Source organism: Martes martes (genome assembly GCF_963455335.1).
Source record: "Martes martes genome assembly, chromosome: 10".
Classification (NCBI taxonomy): Eukaryota; Metazoa; Chordata; class Mammalia; order Carnivora; family Mustelidae; genus Martes; species Martes martes.
In genome coordinates this window covers 5,120,187-5,143,148 of record NC_137898.1, presented here as the reverse complement: position 1 = coordinate 5,143,148, position 22,962 = coordinate 5,120,187, and the positions used below count along the sequence as shown (strand labels likewise).

Below are 22,962 nucleotides of genomic sequence, written 5' to 3'. Positions count from 1 at the left end.
TTTTTTTCTCATCTTTCCTAGAGGAGGAGAGATTCACCGATCAGTTTAGAATTAGTTAACCATTTAAAGGGAATCATTAATGTATAGAAATAGAGATAGAATGTTTTTTTTTAAAAAGATTTTCTTATTTATTTATTTATTTGACAGGCAGAGATCACAAGTAGGCAGAGAGGCAGGCAGAGAGAGAGGGGGAAGCAGCTCTCCGCCGAGCAGAGAGCCCGATGCAGGGCTCAATCCCAGGACCCTGAGATCATGATCTGAGCTGAAGGCAGAGGCTCAACCCACTAAGCCACCCAGGAGCCCCTAGAATGTTTTTTTCAATAGTCAAATCCATAGAGGAAGAAAAGAGGGAAAGTGAAGAATTCTTGATTAAACCAGTAGAAGGCTACAGAAGATGGGGGGAAAGTAAAGAAAAACAAAGTCCGTGGAAACATTAAAACAGAAGGTAGGAAGGGGTGCCTGAGTGGCTCAGTCAGTTGAGCAACCAACTCTTTTTTTTTTTTTAAAGATTTTATTTGTTTATTTGACAGAGATCACAAGCAGGCAGAGAGGCAGGCAGAGAGAGAGGAGGAAGCAGGCTCCCCGCCAACCAGAGAGCCCCATGCGGGGTTCAATCCCAGGACCCTGGGACCATGACCTGAGCCAAAGGAAGGCTCAGGCTTTAATCCACTGAGCCACCCAGGTGCCCGAGCATCCAACTCTTGATCTCAGCTCAGGTTGTGATCTCAGGGTCACGAGTTCAAGCCCCGAGTTGGGCTCCACGCTGGGCTTGGAGCCTATGTTAAAAAACAAAACAAAACAAACAAACAAAAACAGAAGGCAGAAATAATCCTTTAAAAATAAGAATTCTGGGGGGGTGTCTGGGTGGGACAGAGAGCAGATGCCGGGCTCTTCCCCACAGCTGAGTGCAGGATCTAAGACACACTCAAGCAGCACAATGAGAATGGAAAGGCCGAAAGTGATGGCTTGGAAAACAGATTTACTAGGAAAAAATGAAAGAAACCAAGAGAAACGGTGTAAGTACAGGGAGAGCAAACAGAAATGGGCTATCAGGCAAAAAGCATTAGGGGTAAAATGACGCACAATTCACTAAGGAAATCTAACGTTTCTCATCTGGACACAAATATCGATGTATTTTTCAACAAAGAAAGAAGCTACATTTAGAGGTTCATTATCTCCTGAGGATAGGGCTACTGTCAACTCAGTTGGGTTTACATAAATTAACCAGCCCAAGTCAAGCACACTGGTCATGGTGAAACTTTAAATGTTGTGATTCAGTGTCCTGTCCGTGTGTTCACATGGACCACGGGCTGGTCAATTTTTTCTGTAAAATGTGACAGTGTAAAGATTTTAGGCTTGGAGGAAATACGGTTTCTCTCACGACTGCCCAGCTTTGTATCCCCAAGCAGCCATGGCCAACACAGAAATGAATAGTTGTGGCTGGGCTGGAAATTTAGTAATGAATTAACTAAACTTTGATTCATTGACACTGAAATTTGAATTTTATCCACTTTTATGTGTCACGAAATCGTACTATTCTTTTACTTTCTCCCCAACCATTACTAAAATGTAAAAACCACTTTGAGCCCGGGGACCATATCGGGTCTGTGAGTTATCGCTTGCTGACACCTGCTGTAGTCTTATCATATGGAGAATCACAACTTCTGGAATAACTTTGTTTAGTTAAGATTGTGGAGGGGCACCTGGGCGGCTCAGATGGTTGAGCGTCTGTCTTAGGTCATGATCTCAAGGTCCTGGGATCGAGTCCCATGTGGGTTTCCCAGCTCAGCGGGGAGTCTGCTTCTCCCTCCCTTTTCCCCCTGCTTGTGCTTTCTCTATCTCTTTCAAATGAATAAATAAAATCTTAAAAGACAATTAAAGAAAGGTAAGACCGTGGAATGACGGAAAGTTATGGGCAGAGTAGCAACTTTCTGTCTTAATTGCCTATTTGCTCACAGCGGTTTTCACAAGTTTCCTTTCTTCTTCTGTTTGTTCTGATTATAGTCATTGAAATGTAATTTTACGTCTGGTAAATCTGGTAATACAGACTGTGGGCTTATATTCTGTATGTCTTTATTTCATTTTTCCAGGTTTTATTTTATTTTGCCAAGGTACTGGTCCATGATGGATTAGAAATGAAAACTGGTCCTTTACCACAGCTGGTTTGAGAACCGTGGGTTTAGGAATTCCCGCACTCCACTGGTGCCCTTAAAAGTGTCCTGACTGGGAGGCTGAGGGTGGGAAGTCTGGGTGGGCGAGAACAGGAGTGGGAGAAGGGGTCTGGGGGCTACGTCTTCCAACAAAGTTACAGGAATCTAAAGACATCATTCTGGCTGCTGCAGACACAATGGAAAGCAGGCCATGTCTCTTCTTAGTGGCACTCGTGGGTTATTGGGTAGAAAGACTGTGAACATCTAAGTGTATGAATGAGATCTACCCCAGCTCGTAGTCCTTCAGCCAGCCCCTTGGGTGGTCGGCTGGGGACACATGTGCTCTGTCTCCTTTCCTCTCCCTCTTAAACCCAGGTGTCGTGGAAACCTTGCGTTATGTTCGATTCTGCCCTTGGGTCAATCAGTCTCTCTGGACCATGGTTTCCTCATCTATAAAATGGGGCTAAGGTGGTGATTATCAGAAATCACCTGTGTTAAGTGCTTAGCACAGGACCTGCTGCCTTCTAAGAGCTTCATAAATGGTAGCTATTAGGATTTCAGATTGCAGGATTCTCGAAGATTCTGTTTCCTGGCTCTCAAGATTCTGAGATGCTTGGGTTTTCCAAAAGTCTGAGATGGTCCGTTTACAACGTTCTGTGGTTCTAAGAGCCTTCGATCACCGAGGTTCTGTGATACTGGCCGTTTCCCATTGTCTTTGCCCTTACTTCTCCCAATCCCGGGACTTGGGAAGTAGGGCAGTGGGCGGAGAGGGCTGGGCTGCCGTCTTGTCATGGCCCACATTCAGAGCTGGCTGTGGCAGTCCAGGGCCCCAGAGCCAGGCTGCAACCAGGATACTAGCCTCCAGGGCCCAGGCCTGCGTCATCTGAGTGCCCTTGGCCAGGGCCATCCGGGGCAGGCACCAATGCCGCGCCTCCGGGTAGAGGAATGGGCAGGGCCAACTCTGCAAAGGGCCAGGGGAGATGGGAAGCTGGTGGGATCTCCTCCAGGCTTGCAAGACAGAGTCCCAGGCCCAGCTCTGCCCCCAGAGTGCAGCAGCAAGTCTTAGAGCATCAGGACTGTCACAGTGGGAAGATGGGTGGTCCTGGAGCCCCGGAGCTCCATCAGCCCTTTCCTCAGTTTTTGCGGGAGGGGGGCTGCGGCCAAGCTGGTGGGCTGGGCAGGGCTGGTGGGAAAGAAGGATCAATGGTCTCTTCTGGAATGAAGTACATTCTTTTATTAGCACAAAACACCACCAATCCAGCAGCCCCAGGGGCCAAGAATAAGTTAAGGCACAGAACAGGCCAGGGGCGACTTTTCCAGGCCTGGGTATTGGGCAAACTTCCTGAGCAAACTTCGAGGGGTTAGGGGCTCCGGGGTCCCGGAGTTCTTCCCTGGAGATGAGGGAGCCGGAGCGGACCCGAGGAGCGCCTCCTGGGGCCGCTCGGAGACGAGGCTGGATCCCGGCTGCCCGCCCCGCGGTTCACTTCTCGAAGTAGGGCAGGTAGAAGAACTGGAAGCCCCGGTGGCCCTTGACGGCGCAGTAGATGAAGATCACGTGGTAGACTGCGGGGCGGGGCCGGTCAGCGCCGAGGGCCCGCCCAGAGCCCAGCCCGCCCCGCCCCCGCCCCGCCCCGCCCCGCCCCGCCCCCGAGCCCTTTCACACCTCCGGGAACCAACAACAGGAAGCCCGGCACGAAGAAGATGGCGCTGGAGACACCTGCAGGAAGAGGGGCCGAGTCAAGGCTGGGGGGCACGGGGCGGGGCTCACGGTCACTGCCTGGGCAAGTGTCACTGTCCGCGGCAGAAGGGGCCGTTTCCTGCTAGGAAGGCGGAAGCAAGCTTCCGAGGGGCCTAGGGACTCGCGAGTCCCCGAGGAATTCTTCCCTTGAGGGGGACCCCCGCGGCCTGCGGAGGTAGGAGGGGGCGCTCACCTGGCGAGGGGGCCACCTCCAGTCCCACGGCGATCAGGATCAGCACTGCACACAGATGGAGCCGCGAGGGGTGAGGGCGGGAGGAGGGGGACGGCGCCGGGGCCAGGGCGGGGTCCTCCACCCACAACCCCCAGCAAGGCTTAGGCCCTAGGAATGGTATCCCCCACCTGAACTGAAGGTTCCCTTGCCATAGGCCCTTCCTGGGAAGCTCACCAAGCTCTGTGTTTTCCAAGCAGGGCCCCGGCAGGCCCTGGGAAATATCCCAAAAGAGATTCTTCTCTGCTCCTCGGTGTGCTCTTTCAGTCAATCAACAAATATTTATGGGCTACCTGCCGTGTGCCTGGTACTGAGAATCCCACAGGGAAAGGCAAAGGTCCCTGCTCATGGCCCTTCCTGGTGGCGCAACCAACAAGAACCTCCAGGCTACAACCCTGGGGGGCTCAGGGGAGGGCCAGATCTGGCAGCATTGGAGCCTGGGGCATCAGGGAGGGGCTTCTTGGAGGCAGTGGCCACTAAGCTGAGCAGGGGTAGCAGTTGAAACAGCAGGTAACATTTAGTTACCACTTACTAGGTGCTGCCAGGCACTGGGCTAAGCTTGTTACCTGCACTGCTTTATTGTCACTGTGACTGAATGAGAAAGATATGATCATCCCCATTTCACAGAAGATGAAACTGAGGCAGAGAGCTGCATTTAGAAGGAGGAGATGACCTGACTCCAGAGACTTTGCTGTGGGGATCATGCAGGCAGAAAAGGAGAGGAGTGCTTTAGACAGAGGGAACAGCATGCCAAAGTTCCTTCCCATGGAAGGAACTTGGGGCTTTCTAGGAGCTTCCTGATTTTGCAAGAGTAGAGAGGCAAGTGCCCAGGCTTGAGGAGTTTGGCAGGGCCTGGAGACCCCGGCAAGGGACGTGGACTTTGGGTGAGGACAGTGGGTGTTGGGGAAGTCATGGCTGGATCAACTTTTCAGGCCCAGAGAGTCCTGGGTCCCTAGTTAGAAAATGGGATTGGGGGGGAGTTAGGGAGTCGGGCTCTGTAGCAAGGGGGGCGATACAGTATGGAAGCTTGAGGACCACCATGGACTGCTATGGGATTTGTGCCCTGCACAGAGCACCTCAAAAAGGGTACACATGGGGGGCTGATAACACTACTTACCACCTTGGCTTAGGGTTGGGGGCCCTGCCCACTCAGAGGAGGCTTGTTTTTCTAATTCCTGCAAAGGCACTTTACATGTCTAAGGTGGCCTCCAGGTAATGTCCGTGATGTGGGTTTGAATCCCAGCTCATCCACTTCCCAGCTGAGGTCTGAGCAAGTCCCTTCACCTGCCTGAGGCTCTGTCCTTACTTCTGAACTGCGATGGGATTAGTGCTTGCCCTCATGGGTACTAAGAGAATGAAAGGGGGTAAGGCAGGTGGCCAGTGTGACCAGTGCCCAGCTTTGCAGTGGCTGCTGGAAAAGCAGTATCTCTCCCTGCCCCCAAGACGCCCAGAGATGAACTAAGGCTGCTGCTCACCTCTCTGGCCAGGGGACTTAGACCACCTGGAGGAGGAAGAGCAGCTGCCACAGCTGGGCTGTCTTTACGGGCCCCTCTCGACCCCACCCTTGTCCTTTCTGGGGATCCTGAGTCCTCAGCCCCATAGACCGAGTCCGAAAACATCTGGCTGTGCGATCTGTCTGCTCTGGGCTTCAGTTTTCCCATCTGGGCAATGGATGTGCCCAGCGAGGGGCGGGGATAGGTCCTCATCCGCACTCAGACTCCAGAGAAGGGGAAATGACAGGTGCACTGGGGACCGGGTTGGTAGGGACATCCCTGAGCACCTGTCCCTATTCAGGTTCTGGGTCATGGCCCTGCCTCTCACCTGCCGTGTGACTTCCATAAGAGGGGAAATAAGCCTATGCTGCACCTGGCTCCAAGCAGACAAAGAATAAATGGCAGAGCGGTTACTCTTCTGCTCCCTGATGGATTCAGTGGGGGTAAGTTAGGAAAAAAAGAAAAGAAAGGAAGGAAGGAAAAGAAAAGAAAAGTTAAGTTTAGAGCACCGAACCAAGTTCCATTTCAATTATGTGTAATTTCCCGGCTGTGTGACCGGGAGGCCGGGCCTGCTCCTCCCAAGGCCTCAGTTTCTTCACCTGTAGAATGGGGGCGGGGTGACGGCAGCCAGCTTCCTCCTTAGGATGCAGGGAGGCTCCGTGTGCCAAGGGGGACGCAGAGCTGGCACGAAGGGAGGATGGGCCCCGCATGCGGGCAGGCAGGGGACCCTCAGGGCACTCACCCAGCCCCAGCAGCACGAGCAGGAAGGAGGCCAGCACTACCCGGCGGTTCTTCTGGATCAAAGGGTGTTGAGTCCAGCTGGGTGGCAGGAGAGCAGGACGGGTATGGGAGGTGACGCGAGCCCAACTCCCTCCTGTTACCCTTCCCCCGCCCAGAGGACCGAAGGGGAAAGCCCGGCCGCCTGTTCTGGGGGCGCAGAGCGCAAGGAGCTTGAGCAGGGCCGGGTCTCACCTGCAGCAGGCGTGGTAGGAGCGCTGGGTGGTGTTGCTGATGGTGCTGAAGGACCACTGGGAGCTGCGGATGGACGTTCGGCTGGAATCCCTGCAGGCCATTTGGCCCCAGTGAGAGGCCGGGGAAGCAAGGAAGGGGTGGTGATGACGTGGTGGGGGATGGTGCAGGGACTACTGCAGGGTGTTCCTGCGGGATGGGGGCACTGAGAGGGGATGGGGTGATGAGGAATTCAAGGTCTGGGGTCTCTGCAGGACTCAAGGTGGAGAAAGGCTGGGGAGTCAAGCTAGGGATTCCTGCAGGACAGGTGGGAAGGTAGGCCAGACCAGGCTGGGGGGTTTCTTCAGGATAAAGAGCCTGGTGGGGGTGGGTGCGTGGGGCTGGCACTGGGGTAGGTTGACCCTGCAGGACAGGGGAACCCGTGAGGGGAGTGGGGATCAGGCTAGGAATCCTTGTAGGACACTGTGAGAGAGCTGGGTGACCTGAGGTGGAAGACTGGCCAGGGACCTGCGGGACAAGAGCCAGGAGCAGAGGCGGAGGATGGGTCCCCACCTGGCCCTGACCTGGTGTTGACTCCCCCATCCGGCTCCGGAGAGGCCTGGGCTCCTTCCTCATCGTTCTCCAGGTTCTATTCCAGAACACAGGGCTCAGAGAGGTTACTGGGCCCAGGCCCTTCCTCCTTCCCCCTCAGGGAGAGGAGGAGAGCAAGCCCACACAGCTGTGGGCCTGGCTGCGTGACAGCTGCTCACCTGGCCCTCCACCCTCCCGCAGAACGGGTTTGATGATTCACACAAACCGAAACCCAGGTAGGATGTGGGTGCTGGGGGATTGGGGGGCTAGGCGGTGGCAGGAGCCACCGGGGCTGGTTGAGGGCTCCTAGCATGGGTCCCAGGGCCCGGAGTTCTCCCAAGTTCGGGAGTCAGGGTGGAGCTTTCAGAATGGTATTTCACAGGCCCAGTATGGAGGTTCTGGATTTGGGGTGCCAAGGGGGGCAGAAGCCCATGGTTTCCAGGTTTGGGGCACAGGAATCTGGTACAGGTCTCCAAGAAAAGGATCCTAGAGTCAGTGGAAGTCCCCTAGGGCGAATGGAGATTTCCAGTTCAGTGGGAAGTCTGCATCCGACGTACAGAGCACTCTCCAGCCCGGGGGGATAAGGGGCGGGGGAGGGCGGGTTAGGTCAGTATTCAGGAATGGGTGGTAACACCGGGTGGGATTTCCAGGTGGGGCCAGGAGACTTGCTCCCGGGTTCCGGTTCTGGGCTCTCCAGTGGTGGCTGGGGACCAAAATCAGAGCTGAGAGGATCTGGGCTGGGCCCTGGATCAGTGGCCTCGCAGGCTGGGGCCTCTAGAAGGATTTTCCCTTGAGTTGGGGCTCTCCAGGGTCCGGCCTGGGGTCCCGCTCGGACCCGGGCTGGGGTTGAGCCGGGCCGGACCATTCACCTGGTAGCGCAGCCGGGACTGCTTGTCCTCGTCGGCCACCTCGAACCGGGCCCGGCGCTCGAAGTGCAGCGGCCCGAAGCGGGAGACCCCGCTGAATTCGGGCCCCGGGCCCGCGTCCTCCAAGGACAGCTCGAAGGCGTCATCGATGCTGAACTGGGGCCGGGCGGCGCTCATGGCCCCGGCCCGCTCAGGCGCCCCTCGCCGCCGCCATCCGAGCCCGCCTGCCCCTAGCGCCGCGGTCCCGCCCCCGCACGCAGACCCCGCCCCGGGCCGTAGTCTTGGGAGCGCGACTGTCCGGCGCCCTGGCCGAGGCCCCGCCCTCACGTAACGGCCCCGCCCCTGCTCGCCGACAGCAGGCCCGAGCTGCCGAGCGCCGAGCGCCGAGCGGACCAGTGGGCGGGGCCTCCTTTGGGGACCGCACAGGGGCCGTGGCGCCTCCCAGCGGCCGCCTCCGCGAGCCACAGCGGGCGCCGTACTCAAGGCAGTCCCTAGGTCTGTGTCCTGGGCTTGGAGAGGCAGCCGGACGCCAGCCTCCCCGGCCCAAGATGGGGCCTTCCGCATCCCAACCCGCGCCTCCAGTGCCAAGGAGACTCCAGGGACCAGACTGTGTCCCACCCTGACTCACGGCGCATCTGCATGGGATGGGTAGACTTACCCCCGCAGATATGGAAACTGAGGCTCAGAAAGCTTATGTGGCTTCTGCTCCTCCAACCCAGTCTCTACTCAGCAGCCAAAGTGATCTTTTAAAATATATCCGATCTTTTTCTCTGTGTTTTTTTTTTTTAATTTATTTATTTGACAGACAGAGGTCACAAGTAGGCAGAGAGGCAGGCAGAGAGAGAGAGAGAGAGAGAGAGGGAAGCAGGCTCCCCGCTGGGCAGAGAGCCCCATGCGGGGCTCGATCCCAGGACCCCAGGGATCACGACCCGAGCCGAAGGCAGAAGCTTTAACCCACTGAGCCACCCAGGTGCCCCTGTGTGTTATTTTTAAAAAAGGTTTGTTTATTTGAGAGAGGGTGCCAGGGCTCGAGCAGGGGGAGGGGCAGAGGGAGAGAGAGAGAGAATCAGCCAGCAGACCCCGCTGAGCGAGGAGTCCCAGGTCGCCTGATCCCAGGACTCCGAGATCATGACCTGAGCAGAAACCAAGAGTTGGCCACTTAAGGACTGAGCCACCCAGGTGCCCCTCTTTGTGTGTTATTCCTAATTTAAAAAGAAAAAAAAAGTATGGGGCTAAGTCGTCTGTATAAAACTGTCCCTTGGTTTTCCATTGTGGCTGAGGTCTTTCTGACTAAGGCCCATAAAGCTGTGAACGCTCTGGTCCCTCTATCTATCCAATCTCATCAAGCCTCCTCTGCCCCTCCTTCACCTACCCTCTGCAGCACAGGCCATCCTTAGGGCCTTTGCACGTGCTCTATACCTGGAAAGCATTTAACCTGGTTCTTTCACAAGTGGGTCTTTATCATCAGTGTCCCTGTTCAAATGTCACCTCTCATGGGTTCCATCCCTGACTACGCCATCTAAAGTCAGTTTCACATTACACAGCACTTGCCTAAAGTTAACTTATTTTACCTGGTTGTTTTCGCCACTGTGTCCACAGTGTCTGAATGAATGAATGAATGAATGCTTTGAACCGAGTGAGTGAATGCTTTGCCCAAATCCCAAATGCTCACAGGTGGTGGAACTAGGGATCCGGAGTGCTGACCCTCCACTGCCCACGCTTCATTCTGAGACCTCATGGACAGAGTTCTACTTCTCGGTTTAGGACACATCACTGCTCTGAACCGGGGCCCTCTCAGCGTGGGCCGTCAGCCTCCATGCATCCCGCTCTGTTCTCTACACACATGTCTCGGCTGCCACATGAATGTTTGCAATCTACAGGTGCCATGTATAAAACTCATTCTGCTGTTTAGATTTTTGTATTTGTACACTCCACACTTGTGGTGTCTACACGTCTCTCCTTTGTTGCTTCCGCCAGTCGCATGCGGCGTAGGACGTTGGACATCCAACACTTTTATTATCCACGACATCCTTCGGCGAGGCCCGCTTAGCTCGGTCTCAAAGGCCTGTCGCATCAGTGTCATGAACAACCTTCACGCTACCTCCTGATGGACGGTGAGAGGATTCTTGAAGTAGGACTGCCAGGCCATAGGGTACAGGCCCCCTTGACTTTACAAATGTATGAATTGTCACACTCACTGTGACGGTTCTGATTTTCTCTTAGCACTTGGTATTCCAGCTTTCGAAAGCTTACTAGTCTGATGAATCTAAAAGGGTTCCTGATTTCCATCTGGGTCCTCTGACAACTGGGGAATTTGAATAGCTCTTCATGGACTTGGCAGTCGTGGGGCTTCCTTCTTCTGTGAACTCCATTCATATCCTTTGTCCATTTTTCCTATTGGGTTTCTAGCCTTCTTTCTGCCGATCTGCATGTCTATATGTGGGTAAGTATCAATGCCTTGGTGCTGTGCAGATCTTTTCCCCGGTTTGTCTCCTTATTTGTCTAAGCATCCCTTAGTTAACAATGCTCGGAGTCCTGGGATGGAGTGCAGGCTGGGGCCCACGTCACTCATGGGCATTCTCGGGGAGCACAGCCTTGGCTCCTGCTGGGTCTCAACCAATGGATGACTGGGGCTCCAAGTACCAGCACTGCCCAGAAGTGGCTGCTGGAATGGGCCTCGATTTCCTCTCTCACACCTAGCACCCTCCCTCATTGACCTGCAGGGGGTGCCCCAAGAATTCTCCCTGGGGCTCACTTGAAAAACCTGCTCCAGACTGTCTGCCCCGGGACACCCGTCCTGTTTGGTGCCTTCTGTTTCAGCTTCTTTTCTGGCCCATTGCCACATAGGCCTTCTCCAAATGAGGCTGCAGGGGGGATCCGCACCCCATGCCCTCTTCTTCTCTGTTCACACCATGACAACTCAAATTCCAGTTCTCTCCACATTCTTCTTGGAGGCCTTCTCCAATGTGAGGCTCAAACTTACGACCCTGAGATCAAGGGGTTGGACGCCCTACCAACCGAGCCAGCCAGGCTCCCCTGGGAGAGGTTTAAGCTTAACTTTTCCTCAAGGGTCAGCCCTGGTATGACTTTTTGTCAGAAATGGGTTAAACTGTAAGATGTTTTGTTTCTGTCTTGAACAGGTCAGCCCAGAAGAGGTTTTTTTGCTTTTTTTTTTCCCCAGCATTCCTTACTTATTCTCTTTCCAAACTTTAGTCTTCAATATTTACTTTATTTTTATTTATTTGAGAGAGAAAGAGAGAAGGAGAGAGAGAGGGAGAAGAGAGAACACAAGCAGGGAGAATGGCAGAGGGAGAAGCAGACTCCCTGCTGAGCAGGGGGGCTGATACAGGGCTCCATCCCAGAACCCTGGGATCATGACCTGAGCCGAAACGCCGACTCTTAACTAATTGAGCCACCCGGGTGCCCAGGCATCTCCTGTGTTCTTACAGAGCACCTAACACAAGTCCTCTTCCCTTGAGGCCTGCGATCTCCAGCTGATCTGGAAGTGTGTTTCCTGAGGGATCATCCCACCCTTCCTAAGAGTTTAATCACCCTCTGGCCTTGTTCTCCGTCAAAGCCAAGGGGCAGCTGGGCACGACACACCTGTTGTGTAAATCTAGGATCTCCTCGTGGTGGTACTTGGTATTCCTTAGCCCCCTCTAAATTCACATTCAAGGCCAGCTCAAAAAACAAACAGGAAAATCCTGGGAACACACACGGAAAATAGAAACTGTTTCTGTTTGGTTTCCTCTTTTTTCTCTGCTTTGCTTACAAGTCACATTGGGCTGGCTGATGGCTGGCTGTATCGCCCGAGCCGTGCGTCTAGTCCGTAGCTGGGGACCACTGCCTGGTTTGTTTCGTGGACCAGGGGCTAGAGGGCTCCGGATTCTCTCACAAGGAGTTAGACATACAGTTCAAAGTCATTTCAAAGACAAAGAGGCAGATCAAGCCATTTGAAAGCAAAAATTTATTGGGTTTCCTTTCAGAGTTCTGTGAATTTACAAGAAAGGAAGGAAGGAAAGAAAAAGAGAGAAAGCATTACAGAATGCTCAGTTCAAGCTAAGAAGGCAAAAGGGGAGAGCTTGTGGCCACTGGGTACCCCCCCCAGCAGATGCACACTAACATCTGAAACTCCCCCAGATCTGTTTCCTGCTTTCAGAGAGGTAACGTTCCTTTACTCGCCATCTCTCACCATATACTTGGGTCACTAGTCAAATGACTGCAATGTGACAGAGGTATTTTGGGCTTGGTTTTGTTTTGTTTGCCCCACTGCTGTAAAATGAGATTTTCAGTTCGTTTCTGAAAAATAACTTGGTCAATAAATTCATTTTATTCTGTTTCTATTTTTACACCCAAAGACTCATTAAAAGAAAAAAAAAAAAAAAGGATCCTCAGTTTTATAGGTTCAAGCCCATCAGGTTTGTGCTGTTTGAGTCTTGTTTGAAGTGTTTCCTCATCCCAAGATCACAAAGATATTCTCCAACGTCACAGTGTCCTGGCCTGATAGTTTTATGATCCAGAAAAGTGTTGCAACAAGGTAGTTCACTGACTCTAGAGGCAAACTTCACTGGAATTCATCCTCTCCTTACTAGCGCCGGGATTTTGGAGGGCCAGGACGAGGGTGAAAAATTTAAGGGGTCATCAAAAGACCAAGCAAGATCAATAATACTTTAACGCACTACTTTTAAAAATAAAATTTAAGGCAAAAATACGCGATGAGCAAAATATCGACATTTAACTTTATTTATGATTATTTTAAAAAGCTTTTATTTATGTATTTATTTTAGAGGGGCACCTGGATGTTTCAGCTGGTTAAATGTCTGACTCTTGGGTTTGGCTCAGGTTGTGATCTCAGGTCTTTGGACTGAGCCCTTGGGGTCTGCTTGAGATTCTCTTTCTCCCTCTGCCTCTTCTCCTCTCTCAAATAAATACATAAAGAAAGAAATCTTTATGTATTTATTTGAGAGAGAGAGAGAGAGATAGTGCCCAGGGGGCTGGAGCAGAGGGAGAGAGAGAAACTTAAGCAGACTCCATGCTGGGTGTGGAGCCCAATGAGGGGTTCAATCGCACCCATCGATACTATGACCCTACCTGAAACCAAGACTCAGATGCTGACTGAGCCACCCAGGTGCCCCCAAATATCAAAATTTTAAATAAAGACACGATTTGAGTTTGCATGACTCACGTCACTCACCTCACCCTCATCCAGCCTTGAGCAAATTATGCAAACTCTGTGCCTCAGTTTCCTCATTGTCATATGGAGGTAATAAAGTATTTCCTTCACTGCATTAGTTTAGGATTAAATGAGTTCATGCATATTAAGGAGCATAGCACAGGGCCTGCCATATATAAACACTCAATCCATATTAGGTATTACAATTTAAATTAAGATGCTTAATCCTACGGACACTATCTCTGGATGTGGTACAAGAAGGGATCCGTATTTATTTCACTGTAGGGTGAAGCAGTTTTCCCCAAATCACCGACCAATCAGTTCTTCCTCTTTCTAAATGGTGGTGACACTTTCATCGTATGTCAGGTATATGGTTGTTGACATATGTATCTATTTTAAGCTCTCTTTTGGGTCCTTTGGTCTGCTTGACTAATTCTCCGTATCACATGCTTTTTATTTTTATGGTCTGCAGTGTGGTTTAAAATAGAACAAGCCACCCTCCTCACCGCCCCCCTCTGCCTTCTGGTCACTTTTTTCAAACTTGACCTAGGTTTTCATGCACCTTTATTGTTTTGTAGAAATATTACAAAAATTTTTTCCAAGTTCTTCAGAAAACATCTGAATTTTCACTGGGATTTCAATTATACTTCTAGATTAATTTCAGTAGAAGTCAGTTTCAGATGTTAAGCTTTTCAATTCATTAAAAAGGTATGTCACTCAAGTTATCTGTGTCTTCATTTATGTCCTGAAAATATTTTCTCTCCAACAAGTTCCAGACTGTGTTTTTACTTCCTAAATACTTTCTGAGTTTTATTTCTCTCGTGAACGGTACCTTATTTTCCATTACACCTTTTTATTGGGTTATTGATAGTGTGAAGAGTGTTGTTAATTTTTTGTAGTTTTATTTTCTATACCTGTAATACTGCAAAATTCTCTAATTTGTTAAAATAGTCTGCCCATAGATTCTATTGAATTTTCTATGTAGATGTAATTACTCTTACAATTTATTTTTCTTGGTTTATTGCTTTGGTCAGGACTTCTAATACTATGCTAAACAGCATTGTTGGTAGAGAGTGCTAGTTGTCTTGTTCCTGATGTTGAAGGGAATCTGAAACTTACTCCATCATACTTAATCACATATGGCTTTTTATCAATCTGACAAGGTTCCTTTTTTCCTAACTGTACGTTTTTGGTTTTGTTTTTTTAAGATTCACTTATTTTTAGAGAGAGAGAGAGAGAGAGAGAGCGCGCGCAAGAGCAGGGGGAGGGGCAGAGGAAGAGAATCACAAGAAGACCTCCCACCACACAGGGAGCTGGACGCAGGGCTCAGTCTCACTAGCCTGAGGTCTTGATCTGAACCATAATCAAGAGTCAGACGCTCAACCGACTGAGCCATCCGGGCACCCCACCTAACTGTAGTTTTTATCATAAATACTCATAAAACTTCATCAAATGCTCTTCCTGAACATTTTGAGATAACCACAGGAGTTTTCTCCTTTAGTTCATTGAGGTGATGAATGATTGATGATGTGAAGAATGATTCTTACATTACTGGAATGAGCTGTACTTGATCTTGATGGTTTTTTTGTTTTGTTTTAGAAAGTTTTAGGGCGCCTGGGTGGCTCAGTCAGCATCTGACTTTGGCTCAGGTCATGATCTCAGGATCCTGTCCTGGGATGGAGTCCTGGTGTCAGGCACCCTGCTCCATATGGAGCTGGCTTCTCCCTCTCCTTCTTTTCTTCCCCCCTGCTTTTGCTCTGTCTCTCTCTCTTTCTCAAAAAAATAAATATAAAATCTTTTCTAAAAGCTTAATTTTTAATTGTCAGAAAATACACCCAAAATTTACTATCTTAAACATTTTTAAGTGCACAGTTCAGTAGTGTTAAGTATATTCACAATGTCATGCAACCAATCTCTAGGACTTTTTCATATTGTAAAACTGAAATTCTATACTCGTTAAACAACAAATCTTCATTTGCCTCTCCCCCACCAACCACCATTCAACTTTGCCTCTATGAATTTAACTCTTCTAGGCACCTCATATAAATGGAATTATATAATACTTGTTTTTTTGTGAATGACATTCACTTAGCATATTGACGCATTTTTGTACACACTAGTGGTTTCAATTAGCTTAATATTTCTTTTAGTATTTTTTATATCTATGCGAATCAGTAAAACAGGCCTATGCCTTTCTTGTCTTACGGTATACTCACCTGGTTTGGGAATCGAGATTAAGCTAGCCTCAAAATATATTGGTCAGCTTTTCTTCCTTTTCCATTTTCTGGAACAATTCGTATAAGACACAGGCTTCAAAATTGCTTCATATTTTGGGAAACCTTAGCCACAAACTTCCTGTGTTGGTATAAAGCAAAAGCAAAAACCAAACAAACAAAGCACATTTCCCTCTCACCTTGGAGGTCCCACCTCTCCCAGGGGACTTCTTGTGGGCAATGAACCAGTGTGAATGTCTGAAGCACTTAGCACCTGGGTCAGAGGGGAGTTAGGAGGGTAGGATGAAGACATGACACAGGCCTCAAGACATTTCCCTTCCTGGAGTGGGGAATCCTTTAAACTGGGGGAAGAGGGACGCCTGGGTGGCTGGGATATTTGGGCATCTGCCTTGGGCTCAGGTCATGATATCCAGGTCCTGGGATGGAAGTCATGCGGAGCCCCATGCCAGGCCCCATGTCCGGCTTCTGTCTCGCAGCGGGGTCTGCTTCTCCCTCGCCCTCTGCCTCTCCCTCTCTCAAATGAATCAATAAAAAATCTTAAAAAAAAAAAAAAAGTAATAATTAGGAAAAGGCTCCTATCGCTATTGTTCACAGCTAGTTTCCAGAAGCCAAGAAAAACCTTGTTTTAGTCCCCAAAGTACCTCACTTTTATCAGTCATGTATGTCCTAACATTTATTATGCACCTACTGTGTGCCTGACACAGTGGATTCAGGGGACGACTCGCCCACTCCTGACCCCCACGAAGGGAGCTTACTGTACTCACAGGAATACGGAAACCCTCCTTCCCCTCTTTCTTACTCCTGGTTTTATTTTTTATTTGTCACTTATTTATTTATTTATTTATTTATTTTCCACGAGAAAAATCCAGGACCCAAGAGTCACTATTGTTTGTGCTAGATATGCAAAAAGAAAACTAAAGGCCAGAAAGGGATACACAACAATAGCAGCTTTAGGGAGCAGTGTTCCAAAGGGAGTCCCCCCGCATTCCCCGAGCCCTGCAATGCCGTCACCGTACTACAGCTTTAAGGGGGTTGGGTGGGGGAACGCAACGACGGGGAAGGCCAGTCCAAATCCATTCAAGGACAAGGCGGCTAGGGACGCCCCGCCCGGCCCCGCCCGGCCCCGCCCGGCCCCGCCCGGCAGACCCTGGCCCCGCCTCTCCGATAGGCCTCCCGGGACCTCCCGGGTCAGACCCGCCCCTGGTCACACCCGCGCGCTCTGCCGCTGCGCAGACAACCAATCACAGGCCACCTCTACGTTTAGTCCCTTTTTGGCGTCTGCCCTCAGCCAAAATGGCGCCATCTCGGAAGTTGCCGAAGCGCTAGAAGTTGCCGAAGCAGGTCCGGAAGCTGCCGAAGGAGTCCGGAAGTTACCGAAAGAGAGCAGCGGGGAAGAAGGATGGCGGATATCATCGCAAGACTCCGGGAGGACGGGATCCAAAAGCGTGTGATACAGGAGGGCCGAGGAGAGCTCCCCGACTTTCAGGATGGAACCAAGGTTCGTGCGTAGCCCCCTCTCCTCAACCCTTCTGCGGCGCGGTGCGCATGCGAGGCGGGAGGAGGCCTTAGGCGAGAGGTTGCGCATGCCCAGATAGCAGCGGCCGGTGACTCTACTGCTCACATGCTGAGCTCGACGCTGGTTGGTCTGAATTTAAGTAGGGGGTGAATTTAGCTATGTCTGCCTCGCCCCGTGGCTTGGCCGTGTGGCCGCATTGGTCCGGGGAGCCGTCAGTCATCCTCGGAAGGTTGAGGGGGTTTGGCTTCAGTGTTTGCACAGACCGGGCGCTGGAGGAGACCCAGAGCAGGAGACCTGGGACCTGGGAGGTGCTCCGGGGCCTCTGGGTTGCAAGGTTCAAGTTCTTTTATAGATGGGAGGGACTTCTGAAAACACTTAGAGCGGCTCCCATTGTTAGATGGGGAAGGTGAGGCCCCTGAGTGCGCAAATCCATTTCCAGAGGTCAGGTCTGCCAGACTGCAACTCGTCGGCAGGGGTTTGGACTGCTCTCGGTGATGTTGCTCAGGACAGATATGGGCTGGGAAATCAAAGAGCCCACCACCTTCCTCCTTTGGCTACCCAGGCCTCTCCAGCCCCCGCCTCCTAGGCTCCAGGCTTCCCTGCTTCTGCTCATGCAGTTTCCTTCTCCCGGAGGGCCTTTCCCGGTTGCCACTTGTCTGTAGAGTCAGGAGCTTCCCAGGGGCAGCCCCTGGGCCCAGCAGAGCAGTCACACAGAACATGCATATTGAACGAATGACCAAAGATCCTGGCCTAGACTGGGACCCCAAAAGCCAGAGTGCCTATGAATGAACGCATTGTCCTCAAGCTACCGAGGTCGGGCAGGTAAAGATCCTAGGCTGGCCCGGTGCGAGTGCCCTGAGAGCAGAGGGAAGGTGCATCGTTCTGGCCATCAGGATCTTTTCAGTGTGGAGAGAAGAAGTGTGGGTGTGTGCATGCCCACAGAGGCTGGGGGTGGGGGTTTGATGGCCTTGAAGAAGGTCCTGGCAAAGGAGATCCTGGATGGAACAGACCCCATAAGGAGAGACATCATAAAGAGAGTGAAGGTAGGAGAACAGTGGCACCAAAAACGAGGGACAGGTAATACCAAATAACAATCCCCAGCGTAGACTGAGGGCTCACAGTGAGCCCTGTGCTAAATACCACACAGGTTTATTTCCTTTGATCCCCACGATGCAGGATGGGTACTATGGGGGCCTCCACTGTACTGATTTGGAAACAGAGTTCAGGGGTGCGGCCTGGTGTGGTGGGCAAGAGCGTGGGCTTCTCTACCTATATCCTGCCAAGGGTTCAGTCTTCAGATCTCTTCTCTCCGCACTCACCCGCAGATGCTCTCCCCAGGCTCATCCCTAAAAAAACCCTCCATGCCTGGACTACTCCCCCAGGTGTATTTCCGGCTGCACCTCTTTCTTAAACCTGATATCCAGCTCCCAACTCACCATCACCCCTTGGATTTCTGGTTGGCCGCTCAGGCTTGACTTGCTGTGCCCAGTCCTTCCCCATCTTGGTGAAGGGCACCTTTGGCCTTCTGGTTGCTCAGGCCAAAACCCTCCCAGTCTCCACGGCCCCTCTGTTCTCTCATGTCTTGGGAATGCACCCAGGATCTGACCATTTCACACGGTTTCTCCCATTGCTGTCCTGGTCCAGGCCTCTGTTGTCCCCCCAGGCCTACAGCTCTCACCTTCCTGCATTTGCCCTCACCCCCCCCCCCCCCCCGGATCCTGTTCTCTCATCTTGGCAGCAGTGGAACCCAGGTCAGATCCTCCCCCTCCTGTGTGTGGAGCCACCGAGAGGGAAAACACGACGTCCTCACCGCAGCCTCCAGGCCCTGCGGGGTCTGTCCCCTAGACTCCGGTGACCCCGCAGTGCCCCCCTCCCCTCGTTCACTCTGCTTCTGCCACACTGGCCTTGATGCCTCTGGAACACACCACACCATCCCCTGCTGTTCTCTTGGCCTAGAAGGCCCACACCAGTTTCCTAGCCCAGCCTCTGTCTGGCGTGCTGTCTCTCCTTCTGTCTTCAGATCGCCGCCTAAATGTTGCCTCCTCAGGGAGTGCCCACCTCCGGTGTATAATTTGGCCTGTCTTACTCGGCTATATTTTGTTTTCTGATCTGTAGCCCCTAGCTCCACTGTCCACAGTGCACTGTTTTGTTTTGGCTTCATCTCCTTCCTCTAGAAGTTCCACGTGAACTCCGTGGGCGTGGGGACTTTTGTCTTTGTTTACTGCTGTGTCTAGCACAGGGCTCAGGCCCATAATATGTGCTCAGTAAATATTTGTTGAAAGAACATTTGGTGCCAGAGTGCTTGGGAGCCCAGCCTGTCCACCCCCTATCCGTGTGACTTGGGCCCCTCACTTCCCGCTCTGTCACTTAGTTTCTACCCCTGGGCAGTGGGGTAGAGGTCAGGTGGTGACCCTTGGGCGAGTCCTGTGCCCTGTGCTGTCTGCAGGCTCGGAACCAGGCTTGTCCTTGGGGGCTTGGTGAGCGCTTGTGCCCTTGTCTTATCCCACATGTGGCCTGCAGGCCACGTTCCACTACCGGACTCTGCACAGCGACAAGGAGGGCACCGTGCTGGACGACAGCCGGGTGCGTGGCAAGCCCATGGAGCTCATCATTGGTAAGAAGTTCAAGCTGCCTGTGTGGGAGACCATCGTGTGCACCATGCGTGAGGGGGAGATCGCCCAGTTCTGCTGCGATGTCAAGGTACCTGGCGTCCACTGCCTGTGGTGTCTGTCCTGCCGTTCCCTCTTCTCCATCCCAGGGCCTGTGCCCTAGCTAGGCCGCCACCAACTCCCTCCAGGGCGTCACACCAACAGGACCTTGGGGTCCTGGCCTCTTCTGCCTTCTCCTCTTTATGAGCCAGATGGCAGCCAGGGGACTGGTTCTCAAATGCAAATGACCTGCACAACGGCATCTCTAATCCTCTCTGGACCCTAGTCACTGTCAGACTCTCACGTGGCCCTGCAGGGTCTGACTCATACCAATTTTCCCCTCCCACTCACCTCCCTGCCTTTCCTTTCCATTCCCTTTTTGTTCCTCTTCTTTTTTAAAAATTAATTGTATTTATTTATTTGACATAGATCGAGACAGCGAGAGAGGGAACACAAGCAGGGGAAGTAGAAGGGGGAGAAACAGGCTTCCCGCCGAGCAGAGAGCCCGATTTGGGGCTCGATCCCAGGACTCTGGGATCATGACCTGAGTCGAAGGGAGACCCCTAACGACTGAGCCACCCAAGCGCCCCCTTTCCATCCCCTTCTTGGCCAAGATCCTCCCTCATACTTCAGAGTGAATTCCTAGGGTCACTACCTCCAGGAAGTCCTCCCTGACTGCTGGTGGTTGGCTTGAAACCCTCCTCTGGTCCTCTAACCCCTCATGCCCTATATGGCAAGATCTACCTGGGTCTCAGCTACTGCAGAGCAGGGACTGGACCTGTTTACCTTTAGCTCAGAACGCTCAGCACCAAGACTTAGGACATGTTTGCTGGCAAGACAGACGTTACTCTAGCAATCTGCCCCCATATAGACAGTAGGGGCAGTGAGCGGAGCTGGTTGGACTGGGGTGGGGGCTGTCTGGTTTCCACCATCTGAGCAGTTATTCCTAGTGGAAGGTCAAAGGCTGGGTCCTCTGTGCCTGGAGGTCTCTGCCAAGGGCTTTGAGTTGCTACCTTGGGCCCAGACCTGAGATAGGCTCCAAATGGGGTGGACTGGGGCAGGAGAGAAGGAAGAGATGCTGAGAACAGAATGTGGAGGGAGGGACCTCAGTGATGGTGAGAAGTCCAGCTTGTGGGCTACACCTCGGGGAGGAGGAGGAAGAGTCCCACTGAGCTTGAAACAGCTGGGAAGCTGGGTTGACTGTGACAGGGCATGTTCATGTCGGGCATGGCAGGGGTGCTTGGTTGGGTGGCCAGAGAGTGTGGCAGGAGCTGGGGACTTCTCCAGAACGGAACGCTGGGATGCCAGAGGACTCCTGAGGGAAAAGCCCTCCCGCGTGTTGACGGGGCGGGGCCTGAGCCAGTTGCTGGCCCTCTCTGGGCTTCAGTGTCCTTTCCCAGATGGTGATGGGGCCAGGGGCTGGGCCCTCTTGGGCGTGGCAACCAGGCAGCCCACTCGCCTTTCCGCAGCACGTGGTCCTGTACCCGCTGGTGGCCAAGAGTTTGCGCAACATCGCGGCGGGCAAGGACCCCCTGGAGGGCCAGCGACACTGCTGTGGCATCGCCCAGATGCACGAGCACAACTCCCTGGGCCACGCTGACCTGGACGCCCTGCAGCAGAGCCCCCAGCCTCTCATCTTCGACATTGAGATTCTCAAGGTGAGAGGCCACCGAGCCCTGGGGGCCTCACGGCAGGAACAGGCCCTGCCTGCCTGCCCGGGGCTGTGGGCTCCGTGCATGGACTGCCGGGCGGGGAGGTCGGGACAGGCAGGTACAAGAAGGCCTGGCGGGACTCCAGCAGTCCCCGAGGGTCCCGCCCCTGGGGCTCCCCTGCCTCCAGAGGTCTCCGTGAGGGCGGGCTTTTTGCCGCCTTGTTCATGGCTCTAGTCTAGGAAGCTGGCGTGGTGCTGGGCAGGTAGGAGGTGCTACGTGAACGTTTGTCGAGTGATCAAGGAATGAACGGGTGGTTCCGCTCCTGGTGTCCGGGGCCCAGAGGCTGAGAAGCCGAGGTGCCCCCCGGGGCCGCCCCCTGACGAGGGCTGCGCTCTGGCAGGTGGAGAGCCCCGGCACGTACCAGCAGGACCCCTGGGCCATGACAGATGAGGAGAAGGCGAAGGCGGTGCCGGTCATCCACCAGGAGGGCAACAAGCTGTACCGTGAGGGCCACGTGAAGGAGGCCGCTGCCAAGTACTACGATGCCATCGCCTGCCTCAAGAACCTGCAGATGAAGGTGTGGCCTGGAGGCGGGGGTGGGGGTGGCGGGGAGGGGGAGCCTAGGGACCCGGCCCTAAGCGGCTTCTGCCCTCTCCCTGCCCCCGTGTCCCCAGGAGCAGCCTGGATCCCCTGACTGGATCCAGCTGGACCAGCAGATCACCCCGCTGCTCCTCAACTACTGTCAGTGCAAGCTGGTGGCCCAGGAGTACTACGAGGTGCTGGACCACTGCTCGTCCATCCTCAACAAGTACGACGGTGAGCGCCGGCGCGAGCCCGAGCACACGTCCTCCACCCGGGGGGGGGGCCGTGGGCTCTGTGATGCCAGTGACGGAGGGACGGCGGTGTGGGGCTCGGGGTGTGGTTGGCATCGTCAGGTTGGGAGGGCTCTGACCCAGGAGGGGGTCCCAGTGCCAGAAGTCAGGCCGGGCGGCTGGCTCGTCCCCCCATCCCCCGCCCTCATGCCTTTGCATGCCTGCTGCCCGCCGGTACCCCCGCAGACAACGTCAAGGCCTACTTCAAGAGGGGCAAGGCGCACGCGGCCGTGTGGAACGCCCAGGAGGCCCAGGCTGACTTTGCCAAGGTGCTGGAGCTGGACCCCGCCCTGGCGCCCATCGTGAGCCGGGAGCTGAGGGCCCTGGAGGCACGGATCCGGCAGAAGGACGAAGAGGACAAGGCTCGCTTCCGGGGCATCTTCTCCCACTGATAGGGCCCGGCCGGCCCTGCCTGGCCTGCCTGTCCCGCTGTTGCCGCCGCTAGGCCCCCTTCCCCTGCTGCGTCCCGCTTCCCTGTATATAAAGGCTGTATTTATCTCTTCCTGGACCTGCCGAGCTGATCCATTGGGGGACCCGGGCTGATCACCTTGAATTTCCTGGTACTCGGGTGGTTTGGGGAGGCAGAGGCTTGGGGTTCTGATCCCAGCTTCCCATTTACCAGCTCCAAGACCTCTCTGGGCCTCAGTGTCCCCAACAGAGATGAGGAGGAGGATCGCTGTCTCAAAGGAAGTGTTTTCTGCTGGCCAGGGCCCAAGTGCCTGGGGGCCTTCAGTTTTCAAGGGGAGACAGAGGCACAGCCGGGAGGGCCCCCCAGCGTAGCTCCCCTCCAGCCTCTGGTCGCGCGGTCTCTGCTTCTGGAGGCAGAGGTTTCAGCCAGAAGCTGTCTGCGCC

At 53.3% G+C, this 22,962-nt stretch overlaps 2 protein-coding genes across 15 annotated transcripts; one reads left to right on the top strand and one right to left on the bottom strand.

The window, feature by feature from the left end:
• Nucleotides 1-3,361: 3,361 nt before the first annotated feature.
• TMEM134 (transmembrane protein 134) lies at nucleotides 3,362-8,338 on the bottom strand. 13 transcript variants are annotated; one of them, XR_013967534.1, is made up of 9 exons: nucleotides 8,019-8,286; nucleotides 7,143-7,207; nucleotides 6,583-6,672; nucleotides 6,353-6,429; nucleotides 5,939-6,035; nucleotides 5,235-5,463; nucleotides 4,082-4,126; nucleotides 3,814-3,867; nucleotides 3,362-3,713 (listed from the first exon to the last, which is right to left on the bottom strand). XR_013967534.1 is itself a non-coding variant. In XM_080815748.1 (9 exons), exons 1-9 carry the CDS (start codon nucleotides 8,159-8,161, stop codon nucleotides 3,631-3,633), a joined length of 723 nt encoding a protein of 240 aa, XP_080671874.1. In that variant the 5' UTR covers nucleotides 8,162-8,285; the 3' UTR covers nucleotides 3,362-3,630. The 13 variants fall into 13 exon arrangements, 8 of the variants coding, with proteins under 8 accessions (XP_080671874.1, XP_080671875.1, XP_080671871.1 ...); XR_013967535.1 differs by having other exon boundaries at nucleotides 5,235-5,292; XR_013967536.1 differs by having other exon boundaries at nucleotides 6,583-6,645; nucleotides 8,019-8,265.
• Nucleotides 8,339-16,690: 8,352 nt separating this feature from the next.
• Nucleotides 16,691-22,618, top strand: AIP (AHR interacting HSP90 co-chaperone). Of its 2 annotated transcripts, none has more exons than XM_080815744.1 (6): nucleotides 16,691-16,920; nucleotides 19,459-19,638; nucleotides 21,056-21,244; nucleotides 21,639-21,815; nucleotides 21,913-22,046; nucleotides 22,297-22,618. In XM_080815744.1, exons 1-6 carry the CDS (start codon nucleotides 16,822-16,824, stop codon nucleotides 22,367-22,369), a joined length of 852 nt encoding a protein of 283 aa, XP_080671870.1. In that variant the 5' UTR covers nucleotides 16,691-16,821; the 3' UTR covers nucleotides 22,370-22,618. The 2 variants fall into 2 exon arrangements, with proteins under 2 accessions (XP_080671870.1, XP_080671869.1); XM_080815743.1 differs by having other exon boundaries at nucleotides 16,693-16,920; nucleotides 21,913-22,054.
• The last annotated feature ends 344 nt before the right edge of the window (nucleotides 22,619-22,962 follow it).